The following is a 14,015-nucleotide window of genomic DNA, read 5'->3' on the forward strand; positions in this document are numbered from 1 at the left end:
ATGTGTGATTTCACATTTGCCATGCAAGGGAAAAAGGCACCGAAGGCTTGAACACCGGCAAGTCGATGCTTTCCTCCCAGAAGTGACACAGACCACTTCTGCTCATATCTCACTATCCAAAGGAAGTCATGTGGCCCTGCCTGAAGAAAAGTATAATCCCCACCCCCCACCCCTGACCCCATAGGTCTCTGCTTTCTCTATGGAGACAGTGAACAACAAAACCAAAGGTAACAACACAGTGTGATGAGTGAGATCACAGAGGTTTGCACAGGATGCTATGGGACATAGCTAATAATGACCACCGATAGCAATATTAGCCCTCACTTATTCACACGTCTTATGTGCGGGGTGCTGTGAAAATGCCGCTGTGTGATTCTGAGCAGTTTTTCTAAAGAGGAAATCTGATCATGGTACTCTCTCTGTTAACACCTTCCAGCAGAGAATGATGTCATGGAATGACCCAAAGGTTGGGATGTGGGGGGAGAGGTTAAAAAAACTCATGTATCCAGCAGTGCTAAAAGAGGGGGCAAGTCAAGTAAGAAAAGACAACAGCATCTGATGGGTTTGGCGATGGTGGATGGGGAAGGGGAGGGTGTGTGAAATTCGGGAATGTGATATCAGGGGCATGAAGAAAGCAGAAGACAAAGTGGAACAAAGACAGTAGGAAGACAGTTCTTCCAATGAAGAGGTGAGGTGGCAGTGACTCTCACGTATTGACTGCTTTACTGAAAACCAGGCATCTGCGGTTGGCAACTTATGGGGATTAGTTCATGTAATCCAACCATCCCATTTCATAGATGAGGAAACTAAAGCTCAGAGGGGCTTAATTCACCCAAGCTTTTCCAACCAATAAATACCCTTGCTAGTTACTATCCCCGGGCTGCCTGACTTCTGGAGCCCTGATCTTGGCCACGTTCACCTGCTCAGCACTGGGCAGGAGGAAAGGTGGTGGAGCCAAGGAGACGAAGGGCCATGGGTCTCCTGCACTGTGGTCTGGTTAATTAGTAGGATTTGTGTGATTCTATCAGAACTTTTATCACAGCAAGACCTTGGCATCCATCCCTTCGGATATTTGCAAATGAGGCCTCAAGACACACAAAAACAGCTACCACTTAAGGAGATGAAATGCCCCTTAGCCCAACCCTAAATGTGACTCCATTATTTGGGCAGCAGTATTTCACAAGGCCAACCTACTTCTGGGGTCAACTGATTGAATGAAGTACATGCTTTGAATCATAGAAGATAAAACTAAATCCATATACTTTTCTCCAACTCTGCTGCTGTCAACTCCAGTTAAACTTGGCATCGTCTCTTTCCTACTTGGCTAAAACTACCTCCTAACTTGCCCCCATGCCTCCCTTCCTCACACCCTACACTGCTTCCCACTGTGGCTAGAGGAATTTTTTTAAGCCCTAAATCAGATCACAGCATCCTCCTGCTTCAAACCCCACAGCAGCTCCTCTTACTCTGTTCTGCTCCCTCTGTCCCCAGAGATCTCTGTGTGAATGACTCCATCTCACCCTGCAGGTCTCAGCTCAGATAGCTCTTCAGAGGGCTCTTCCCTGACTCCCTATCTAAAAACGTTCCCCTCTCCAGTCACTATCACATCACTGGGTTCCAGTATCCTTGAAGCGATGTCTCAGATGTGAAAATTCACTGTTTGTTTATTGTCTTGTTTGCTCTTGTGTTGGGGGGCTTATCTCTCTCAATCATCTCCATATTTCCAGTGCCCAACACACTGCCTGAACCATAGGAGCCCAATCAATATTAGTGGGAAGAATTAACCTTGGAGGTTCTCTGGTTGAACCGCCGTCTGTTGTAAGAATCTCAGCCACAAACACTGTGGCCAAGTAGTTTCTGCTTGGATACCTCTAGAGACAGGGAGCTCCCTGTCTCCCAAGACAGCCAACCCCACCTTTGGACAACTCTGAAATCTCCATTTACCCATGGCTTTCATTATGATTCTAGGGCTACAGAGAATCAATCTATTCACCTGACAGCCCTTCAAATAACTGAGGTCAGTCCTCTTGCCCCTTGCCCACACCTGGCTTCTTCAACCATTCCCCATGGTGCCCAGTCCCTTTACCATCCATGGTGCTCTCTCAGAGTACATCCAGTGCCATTGCCTTCCATCTTGAAATGAAAGGTCAAGAAATGAACCCCGGCCCCCCAGGACTGCTCAGAGCAGACCAAAGTGGAGCCATCATTATCCCAGTTCTGGGTTAGTAGGCTTCAAAGCACTGTTTTTAATAGCAGCCCTACCACCACAGTTCATTTTAGGCTAAATCTTATGTGGCACTTTGACAAACTGATTTTTTTTTTACAAAAAGGCCTGTTCTGGATGAAGTGGAGCAGAGGCCAGGAATCTTACTCCTTTGGTTTTTCCCTCAATCTGTGCCTTCCCAAGGCGGCCTCAGGCAACCTCCTCAGAACCCTAGAATCACTTCTATGCATGCCGCTTCAAAGACGTTTCAGTTTGGGGGTGCTGGGTGACTCAGTCAGCTGAGCGTCCGACTCTTGATTTCGGCTCAGGTCATGATCTCAGGTTGGGGGGTCAAGCCCTGCATTGGACTCCACACTGAGCATGGAACCTGCTTAAGATTCTCTCTCTCTCTCGCTCTTTCTCTCCCTCTGTCCCTCCCCCACTCACATCCTCTCTCTCTCTCTAAAAAAAAGAGACATTTCAGTTTAAGTAATCATGTCACAGTGTTCACTCACACTATGCTACAGACAAGAAAACACTGGAACATCTTTTTACGTACATGAGTAACAGATGAAAACAAGCTTTTGTAGTAAGTCCAATAAAAAAGAAAAGACAGAGGAAGAAAACAGGAATGCCCCTGAGTCCCACTGTCCTAACCTGTGTTAGCCACTACAGACGAGCAAGTTAGTGTACCTCCTACTACCTTCCCCAACCACACATACATATATGCACATTGACGCGACCTTCATTTAAATAGGACTGTGCTCTTGTCATTTCCACCAACGCTTGGAATCTCTCCCATCACTACATATGGGTCTAACTCATTCTTAACTCTCTGCACACCACCAACGTGGAATATAAGTGGTTTATATTCAAGATACGACAAATAGGGCACCTGTGTGGCTCAGTCAGTTTAGCGTCCAGTTTCGGCTCTGGTCATGATCTCACACTTTGTGAGTTGTAGCCCTAAACTGGGCTCACTGCTGTGAGCACGGAGCCTGTTTGGGATCATCTGTCCATCCCCCACCCCCCGCCCCCACCCTGCTCTGCTCCTCCCCTGCTTGCGCTCTCTTTCTCAAAAATAAATATTTTAAAAAAGATATGACAAATAATTTTAATCTGTGTCCAAGCTTTATGGCCTGCCTAAACAATCCCATGCCATCATTTCATGGTATCGATCCACTCTTTTCCTGATGGATCCTTTGCGTTTATGTAGCCTTTCACTAATACAAACAACACCCCAAAGGATAATCGTGTCTACAACTCTGTGTGTTTCCTCAGGATATATTCCAGAAGTGGAATGCCTTTATCAAAGGACATGCACCTTTCTTGTTGTTTCAACAGACATTATTGTCCAGCTCACTTACAAAACAGCTTCCAATTTACTGTCCCCATAACAGTGTTCATTTCCCTTTATCCTTGCCAACCCACAATATTATCAAGCCTTTTCATTTTACCAAATGGGATTTTTAAAATGGTACCTCATTGTCAGTTTTAATTTTCATTCCAAATTCCTAGTGAATTTGAGTATCTTTGCATATTTTTTTTTTTTGCATGCTGGGCATTTTCAATAATAGTTTAGATTTCTTTTTTTACATATATCTCCTTAATACAGTTAGGGTTTAGTTTTCTGCATAGTATTTGGTGGTGGTTTAACTCTATATTTCTCTGATTAGATAGTAATTTTTCTATCATTATGCCTAGGTCTGTTTCTAGTCTCAGTTTATAATTCCATTGCTCCTTTTGTCTGTTTCTGCACCAATACCACACTATTTTAATTTCTAAGGCTTAACATTTTATTTCTACCTCTGTTAGAAAAGTTCTCTGTTGTTCTTCTTCTATAGGTTTTCCTAATGTTTCCAGTCCATTTTCTCTTCCATATAAACTTTAGAATCCACTTGTCGAGGCTGATAAAAATGGCCTCAAGTTTTTATTGAGATTGCATTGAGTTTATAGATTAATTTGGTAAGAATTGACATCTTTACAATATTATGTAAACACGGTACATCCCTCTGTTTATCTAGGTATTCCTTTGTGCCTTTTCAGTAAAGTTTTAGAATTGGTGGTGGTGGTGGTGGTGGTGGTGGTTTTTTGCTTTTTTTGTTTTTTTATTGTCTATAAGTCACACATTTCTTGTTAGGTTTATTCCTAGATACTTTGTGTGGTTTGTTGCTATTTGGGATGAAATCTTTTCTGTTGTTGCTTTTTTCCATTACACTTTCAGTCTTTCTACACAGCTAATGCTCGGTCGTTTTTTATACTCTTGGGTTTGGGGGATCCAAGAGAAAGTCTATTAAATGTCATCCAATTAGATACGGTTCAACACTCCACAAAGCCTTGGTAAACTGAATACTTAAAGAAGGCCAAGGATAGAACACTCAGAAATGCCATTAGAGTCTGTTATAGGCAGGAAATGTGGCTTCAGGCAGCTTTGGTATCCTCTGCTGAATACTTCTCTCCCAGCACCCCACTGAGGGAGGCATCGCAATCGTGAATTTATGACAGCTCAGAGTTGGCTCTCCATCAGATCAGATTCAGGAAGGCTGACTCATGACAGTCAAACCCAGAAAAGACTAAAGTGGGTAAATAAGACTGCCAAGTTATTTAATTTACAGTGGGGCTCTCCATTTGAATAATAGGAAAGCTCTTGTCCTCCATGAAAGCACTCCCTTCCTATTCTCTGAATACCAGGGAAGCCAATCAAAAGTTGCATTTGACATACGTGGAACTGGACAAAAAAGAAGGAAGAAGACCGACAGTCCTGAGGGAAATTTTGTCCATGCCAGAGAGAGGTCTAAGAAACCATCCCTGCCATACCATTCAGAAACCCTCTTTCCAGGAATGAAAATGTTGATGTTCCCCCATCCCAATGATGCTAGATTACCAATTGCCAAATTCTTGTTCCTCAAATACTCTTTTCTCATACTACTGAGTGAATGTCTCCCATATGTTTATAAAATAGTTCTCTAAATGAGACACGAAACAGTAAATTAGGGTTCCAGTTATTAAATTACAAGCACAGGCCTGTTCTAAATCATTGGGATTACATGTGGGACTTTGTGATTGATTCTGGGCCTTGCCAAGCTCTTCTACTGCATATTCTTCTCTGCTGTAGTTTAACCCACACAGAGCAACCGGTTTTCCATTTTTCCAAATGGGCTAATGGCATGTCTCACTACTGTGCCCTATACTGACAACACTGTCCTCTTGCCTTTTTCCAGGGTAACATCCGCCCTTCAATTTGCACTCCTTGACAACCAGTTACAAATCCACCTCACTGTTTAATATCCCAAACCAAAGTTCTCCACCTGATAATTGACTATAAAGGCATGTATGAGCCAACCAGTCACATGGGCTTAGTGGGGTCCCAGTATACTATATCTACCATATTTCTTTCACCTACCCATGTAGGAACTTGGTTTAAAAAAAAAAAAAAGGAAATAAAGAGGCCACATGTAATTGTCAAAATAATGTGAAATTGAGAGCCAGATAGTCCTGGGTTCGTGTCCATGCTCTAGCACCTACTAGCTATGGGAGTTTGGGCAAGACACTTGACCTCTACTGAATAATAGAATTATTATCAAATAATTTCTGAATTTCAGTCTCCTTCCCTGTAAAATGAGTATAATACCCAGTGTGCTAGGTTGATGAAAGGCTTAGAGATACAATGCATATAATGTTCTAGCAAATGCCAGAATCCCAATAAAAGCAGCTGCTATTAGCATTTTTATGTAATTATTAAACTCATGCTGTGTTTTAGTGATCCCCTAAAGATAAACAAAGATGCTCAGTTCCACTGGTCCAACCCACCTACAGTTCTTTACAACAAATGTATCTCTGATTGTGTGAGATCCAAATCAGAATGCACCAAGCAGGGTGGTGACTTGGGAGAGGTTCAAGGCACAGAGCGGCATCTGGAACCAAGAAGACAAGGGTCAGGATCTGGGGATTCTGCCAGCACTGGACTTGAGTGTGGCACAGACAATGGGTCAAATTCAAGGGTCAGATCAGCAATGAAGTAGGAGCACTGGTGGACTGCGGGACGTGGGGCAGAAGCTTTTTGTTTCTTGCCCCTTTTAATACGTCCTGATAATTATGGGTATCTACAAACCCACAGCTGCATAACCACAGCCAGAGATAGTATCAGCTGGCATTAAAGTGTCATGAAACTGTCACTTGGGGCAATTCTAGGAGATCCTGGGCAGTGTAGTCTAGGAGTTAATTGCTTGGCATGAACATCTTAGGTCCAAATGTCAACTTTAGCACTTGCTAGCTGTGTGATGTAGGAACAGTACTTTAACCTCTGTGTGCCTTGATGTAACTAACCATAACATGGGAATGGTAATAGAACCTACATCGCAAGATTACCATGAAGATAAAGTAACACACATCATGCTCTTGGCATCATTCCTTACACGTGGTCAAGTCTCAAGCCTACATATCAGTATTATCAATCCTGGATCTACCAGTAACTAGTGGTGAGAACTCAAGATTTTAGGGCTTTAGATGCCACATCTGTCCAAGGTGGAGAAGAATCTTCTCTTCATGCCAAACTTCACAGAACAAAATTAACATAAGGGTGCCCTGAAAACTAAAAAGCAGCAACCCCAAATCACGCATCATCAATAAAAGAAGCCAGTGCAGCATACTACTTAAAAGCAGACTTTGGAGTCAGCCAGTCATGGATTCAAGCTTCAGCCCTGTCACTAACTTTAGATGAAGCACGAGATAGCCCCCGGCCTCAGTTTATCTATAAAATGGTGTCACTGTGAGAATTTGGTGAGAGGGCTCCCTAAAGCTCTTAGCACAGTTCCTGGCACTCAGTCGGGATTTAGTAAACTCTACATGTGCCAATGAGCCAGGTCCTTACTGTGAAGAGCTGGGGCTGACTCATCTCACATTTGGAGACCTCGTCTATGACTCTGGTTCCACAGTGCTTTTCAGAGGCCTGGGGAGGGCAGCTCCCTCCTGGGGTGGGAGAGGAAGAGGCATCTCATATAGCAAGGCTAAGCACCCTCTACTCAGATTCCAATCCTCCTGATTACTATGTAAATTTGAACAAATTACTTAACCTCTCTGCCTCTCCTTCACCTATAACTTAGGTTGGTTATATCTATGCTATAGGGTTGTTTTAAAGATAAAACGAGCTGAGGGGTATCTGGGTGGCTTAGATGGCTAAGCATCCAACTCTTGATTTTGGCTCAGGTCATGATCTCACAGTTCATGGGATGGAGCCCCATATTGGGCCCTACACTAACAGCACAGATCCTGTTTGAGATTCTCTCTCCGCCCCTCTCCTGATCACACGTTCTCTCTCTCTCTCAAAAAATACATAAATATTTTTTTAAAAATTTTTCATGTTTATTTTTAAGAGAGAAAGAGTGTGAGCAGGGGAGGGGCAGACAGAGAGGAAGACACAGAATCTGAGGCAGGCCCCAGGCTCCAAGCTGTCACCACAGAGCCCGACGCAGGGTTCAAACTCATGAACCATGAGATCATGACCTGAGCCAAAGTTGGATGCTTAACCGACTGAGCCTCCCAGGTGACCCTAAATAAACATTAAAAAAAAAAAAAAAGATAAAAAGAGCCGAAATGCATGGCATGCTTAGCACAACACCTGGAACATAGTAGGTCCTCAGTAAGGGGGACCTTTTATTACTTATATGGCTAGTGGTTAAGCTAAGCTGAATGGTTTGAATGCCTTTGCCTACACACCTCTGCTATTCCTTCTACGCGAGATTCCTTTGATCTGCAACTATATATATATATATATATATATATATATATATATATATATATATACATATATCCTAATCTAAATACACTGAGGCCACACACACCCTAGTCCTCAAGCCTTGTCCTGCTCTAAGCCTGACTCCCCACCCCTGGACTTCCTCCTCACACATCAGTGGCCTCCTTTCCAGCTGAAACTAGATATTGTTCCCATCTCAGAACAACACCAGACCTGGAGGTGCTAACATCGGGAGGCTGGAACAGACTGAAAGGGGCTATTTCCAAAGTCACCTTCCCTCTGAAAGCTTTTCCTGATTCACCCAAGCTGGCTGGAAGTCATCTCAAAGACTCGAGAGCAATATCTAATAGCAATTTTTTAGAACCTCTTTGACCTTTGTCACTGCCAGTGTTGTGTGGTAGTTTTTGTGTCCATATCTTGCATCACCCACCAGATAATTTGAACTCTCTGAGGGTAGAAACCAAGACCTTATGCCTCCACCCTCACTGTTCTTCCTCTAAGCCTAACAAATATTTATAGAGTAGAATTGAGTTTAGACAGAAGACACCCCTTTGAGAGCTGGATACGGAGACCTAGGAAGGTATGAGAATCTGGCCTTTGTCCATGCCTTGGACAGTCTCTTGGCTCTGATTGCAACGGGAGCACATCCTGTCTACCACATTCCCTTCTCACCACCACATTCATCCAGGCCCCTTCCTATTAAGACACTTCATGCTTCCTAATTGACCACAGTGCTGAGTTTAGGAGAGTTTAGTTGGAAAAATTGGAGCGTGAAGTTAGACACAGCGGGGATGGCAGTAGGCGGCAAATCCCACTGCAGTGGCACACAGGAAGCCCTCAATAGATGTTTGTTGAGTGGTAGAATGAGTGAATGAAGGAATAAATGCTCTACCTTGGTCTTATAAGCAAGAAAACCAGAAAACAGACCATCAGCGACTCTCGGAGGCAGGATGGGTGAATTAATCCTAGAGACTACGGAGCGAGAGCTCAGGAAATCCCTCCCACCCCAGACTTAGATGGGCCAGCCTTGAGAGCTCGAGACCTGGAAGCCAACTACCGGAGGTGGAACCTGAGGCTCTAGGGTGGAGAATTCAAGTGTTGCTCCTCTGGCCCCTGACCCTGAACGGAGACCCCGAGCATGTCAAACGCTGACCAGTGTGATTGCAGGGCTAAGTGAGCAAAACAGCATCTAGCTTTCAGCCTATTACACCAATTACATTGATCTCTTCTGAACTGCATTTCCCACTGCTGTTTACCAACTAAGGAGGAGGAAATCGATGGCAACAGCTTGTTTGGGTAGCAGCCTCTGAAGGGAGGAGCAGGGGGCTGCTGGGAGGAGTCATGCTGCTTGTGGACACCAGATACATTCTCCAGGTCTCCCGCTTTCCCTTTGCACTGGTCATTTCCTAATGAGGCCCCACCGCTCTTGTTTTCTTTTCCTACTTTTAAGTGATGTACCTTTATCTTTTTTACGATCAACATGCATTTACTTTTCTTATAAGAAAAACTAACATATCTTTTTAAATATCAGTAATAACATGCAAGTGTCATAATGCCCTCCCCTACTTAAAAATTTTCAAAGGCTCCGCATGACTCTCGGGATGAAGTCCAAATCCCTCAGGAGAGTTTGCAAGGCCCTGCAAGCACCTTCCCCTTAACACATCTACTTGCTGTTTTTTCCAAAGGACCATGCCCTTCCTTTTTTTTTTTTTTTTTTAATGTTTACTTATTTTTGAGACAGAGACAGACCATGAGTGAGGGAGGGGCAGAGAGAGAGGGAGACACAGAATCCAAAGCAGGCTCCAGGCTCTGATTTGTTAGCACAGAGCCCGATGCGGGGCTCAAACTCACAAACCGCGAGATCATGACCTGAGCCAAAGTTGGACGCTTAACCGACGAAGCCACCCAGGCGCCCCTAAAGTACCACATCCTTCCTTTGCCTCAAGACCTCCCAGTATGCGGCTCCTACTGCCCAAAGTGCTTTTCCTCTCTGGCTCAATCTTATTTGGCCTCACCTTAAATATCACTTCTTCTGGAGCCTTCCTGACCAGATTTAGCCTCCTGCCCTAAATCTGGCTGGAGGGCCTGTCTTCTACATCTCCATGGCACCCTGTATTTCATCCCCATCGCAGCCCTTGTCTCCGTGTGGTGTAAACATTACACTTAGGCTCTGGGACTGCAAGAATATGTCTGTCTTTCTTGTTCTTGGTAGATTCTCCAGTGCCTAGAACTGTGCCTGGTCCTTAACAGAGGCTCAGTTAAATGGAAAAATAAAAATAAAATAAAATAAAATAAAATAAAATAAAATAAAATAAAATAAAATAAAATAAAATAAAACTAGTAACAATTAGCTGTTCGATTTGGAAGGGTTCTTAGAGACCATCTATCTTTTTTTTTTTAGAGAGACATTGACAGTCTCTCTAAAGTGGGGGGAGGGGCAGAGAGAGAGGGAGAGAGAATCCTAAGCAGGTGAGGCAGGCACTGTCAGTGCAGAGCCCGACGAGGGACCTGAACCCATGAAACCATGAGATCGTGACCTGAGCCAAAACCAAGAGTCAGATGCTTAACTGACTGAGCCACCCAGGCTCCCCTATCCTAACTCGTGTTAACACTGAGGCCTAGAGAAGCCAATAGGTCCTTTACTGAACCACTACGTGACCTTAGAAAAACGCCTTCCCTCTCCGGGTCTCAGTCTCTCCACTATAAAATGAGGAAAGCTCTTCCTACTCTAACTTTTTCTGGCTTTGCTTCCTCCTCCTTCTGGGTATTGGGTAGCTCGTAGGTGCACTGACTGCGTGGGTAGGTGGGACGGTGCAGGAGAAATATAAGGTCAGACTCATCCTCTCAACTTGCTGCCGATCAAGTTGAGAAGATAAGGTGCACCCAGTGCTAAATTAAATGTTCCTGGTGATTCCGTCTTGCCAAGGAGATCAGAAAAGGAAGAGATCGTGGAAGTCTGGAGGCATTGAGACTCCTGCAGGAGACAGCACCTAAGCTGAGCAGGCAGAATTTACCGAGGCAGTGAGGATGACAGAGCAGTATCTCTGGCACAGAACTGGCTAGTCACACCTGTGGGACATAACAAAGGGCTGGGCTGACGCATTCAGAGCCCAGCTCTGCCACTTACTAGCTCTGGGCCTTGGGCAAGTTTCATAACCTTTACAAGCCTCAGTTTCTTTCCCCTCACTAAACAAACTTGAATGTCTGGTGTGCAGGGGTTTCGTGAGGATTAAGTGTGCGTGACAGTACCTAGAACAGCACCTGGTGCCTAACAGACCATTTTAAGAAATGCCACTTTGTTTTCTTCCTTCCGGTCACGTCAACAGGTGTGACGTATCACTGGCAAGAACATCAAAAGTGCAGCTGGGGTTTGGGGACTGAAGGCTCTTCCTGCCCAACCACTCATAGTCTCGTTTACTCTGACACGACTTGTCCAGTGCCCCGCTGCACACACAAACACATGCACGCAAACACATGTGCGTGCGCACTTCACGTAAAATCCAAGAGAGAAAGAGAGGCTAGTTCTAATTCCCCAATCAGATGGGGCCAGATTGGGAGCCCTCCATTACTGTCAGCAGGAAAAACAAAGTATCAACATCCAGGTCTGGCCTAGAGTTCTCCCTCCACCACGGGATTTAAAAGACATGAGATTATGAGACCAAATGTCATTTTCTATAGGGCTGGAGGAAGAGGCCTCAATGAAATTATAGAACAATCCTATATAATACCTTGGAACATTTTATGAAGCTATGGATATTTCTGAAGGAGAACAGAATGAGGCATGTGCTGTGGGGGATGCTGGCAGGGGTGAGGGTGAGGGTGGGGAGGAGGATTGTTTTAGTCCATCCCTGCTGATGACAGACCCAGAGTGATTAGGAAAAGAAAATGTAGCATGATCTCATTTATCCAGCCTGTCTGTCTTTCAGGGAAAGCAGCAGGTGCTCCTGTGTGGAGACTATTGGTGAAGGAGAGCATTCAGAGTTGGACTTGAACTGAGGTCATTAATCTTTTAAGGAACTATAGACCCTTTTGAGAATCCAACATAGAGACTCATGTTCTTCTTCCCAGAAAGCACAAATATGTCCCAAATTCTACTTGCAGTGACATAACATTCATAGATCACAGATTTACAATGCCTCCCTAACAAAACTGAAAATGTTTCTTCGTGAAAATATTTCTTAACTTCATTACCCACTTTCCTGGCACAGAGACCCACCACCCCACTAACTGCTTCTCAGGCTGTGAATGGAAACTAAGTGGACTCTTTTGGCTCCTCTAGAACCAAGTGACCAAATCCTCTGCTAGGAGTGAGGACTCTTGTGTTCCAGAATCAACTCTGACCTGCTTTTTCAGAGTGATACCAGGTCGGTCTTAACTCTGGACTTCATTTTGTCCATCTGGAAAAAAAAAAAAAAAAAAAAAAAAAACAAAGGTGGAGGGTGGGGGAGAGAGTTTCGACTAGGACCGTACTTCTCGTAGGTTCTATAGAAGACAAGCATCATGTACAAACACAAGAGCTCTATAGCCAAAATAAATCGGGGAAATAATGCATATTCTATTCCCTTCTTGGAGATACGTACAAATAGTCAGCATATTAAGGTCTCTGAGAAGTCCTACAATAAAAAATCCATTGCATTTGGTTTAGTCCAACATTTCCCTCTTGGGTTTGATCACGACTTTTTCAGCCACATAACTCCACTACAGTCACATCAGAGAAGCCCTTAACCAAGCACTGAGTTGAGAACCCAGTAAGGTATAACTCCACAACATCTATGCATTCTCTCCAGGGGTGGCTGGGTCAGTTGGAAGAGCATGCAACTCTTGATCTCGGGGTCGTGAGTTCAAGACCCACATTGGGTGTAGAGCTTACATTTAAAAAAAATTTTTTTTGAGAAAATTCTCCCCAAAGAAATAAAGCAACATATATGATAGAAGGTTGCAGAAGGCTGGTATTGAAACAGAGAGATGTGAAGCCTACGACCATTGAATTCACCCATCCTTCCTTCGCTGCTTGGGAATCAATTGCTCTCTTTAGACAGAATAGTGTGAATGCTCAGGCATCAGCTTTTAGCCTTTCTTTTTGCTCCTTCAATCCATCTAGAGCAGTGACTCTCAAACCTCAGTGTGCATGGGAATTACTGCCCTGATGGCATCGATAATAAAAGGGAGACTTCAACCTTATCAGTGATGGACTATTAATCTCACCTAAAAAAATGAAGCAAACAGGGCAAAATGTCAACAGGATGAAAACAGGTGTTTATTACATCAGCCGGTGCTTTATTTTTTGTTTGTTTTTATTTTTTAAGTAGGCTCCACGCCCAGCAGGGAGCCCAGTGTGGGGTCTGAACTCACAACCCTGAGATCAAGACCTGAACTGAGATCAAGAGTCAGATGCATAACCTACTGAGCCACCCAGGTGCCCCAGTTGGAACTTTATTATTTTTTTTTTAATTTTTCAAAAGAAAACATTTAAATAACTCAGTTCAGAACTAAATGTACTTAATTTAAGAGGATTTCTAGGAATGACTCCCCTGACTTTTTCCTGATGCACAGACTTTACATCTCACCCCGTATTAGGCGCAACCACACTCATAACTCTCCAGAAGGGACTTTGGGGCATGCTGAACAAAAGCACCAGGGGTCCTCTCTGAGAGTTGACATCCCAGGGCCTGACCCTGACTCTACTTCCTCATCTCCTGGCTCTAGGACTATAGGGTCAACATCTTCCTGCGGCAGCAGTGGAATGACCCCCGGCTGGCCTACAATGAGTACCCAGATGACTCTCTGGACCTGGACCCATCCATGTTGGATTCCATCTGGAAACCCGACCTGTTCTTTGCCAACGAGAAGGGGGCCCACTTCCACGAGATTACCACAGACAACAAACTGCTGAGGATCTCCCGGAACGGAAATGTCCTCTATAGCATCAGGTGAGTTCCACACAGGTTCGCCCCCACCCCCCTCCTCAGAACACACCTTGTCCCGTTGCCTTTGGGGAGCAGATACTAAGAAGTGAACCAACCAGGCGTGAACAGGCCCTGGCAACCCAGCTCCTTTGCA

At 44.3% G+C, this 14,015-nt stretch overlaps 1 protein-coding gene across 2 annotated transcripts in view; it reads left to right on the top strand.

Moving 5' to 3' along the window:
* Window positions 1-14,015, top strand: part of GLRA1 (glycine receptor alpha 1) — an 83,781-nt gene that overhangs the window by 46,701 nt on the left and 23,065 nt on the right. For both annotated transcript variants that reach the window (XM_003981371.5, XM_003981370.5), the window contains exon 4: window positions 13,662-13,885. In XM_003981371.5, coding sequence (XP_003981420.1) covers window positions 13,662-13,885 — 224 coding nt within the window. The remainder of the gene's footprint in view (window positions 1-13,661; window positions 13,886-14,015) is intronic.

This window comes from Felis catus, chromosome A1 (assembly GCF_018350175.1).
Source record: "Felis catus isolate Fca126 chromosome A1, F.catus_Fca126_mat1.0, whole genome shotgun sequence".
Taxonomy (NCBI): Eukaryota; Metazoa; Chordata; class Mammalia; order Carnivora; family Felidae; genus Felis; species Felis catus.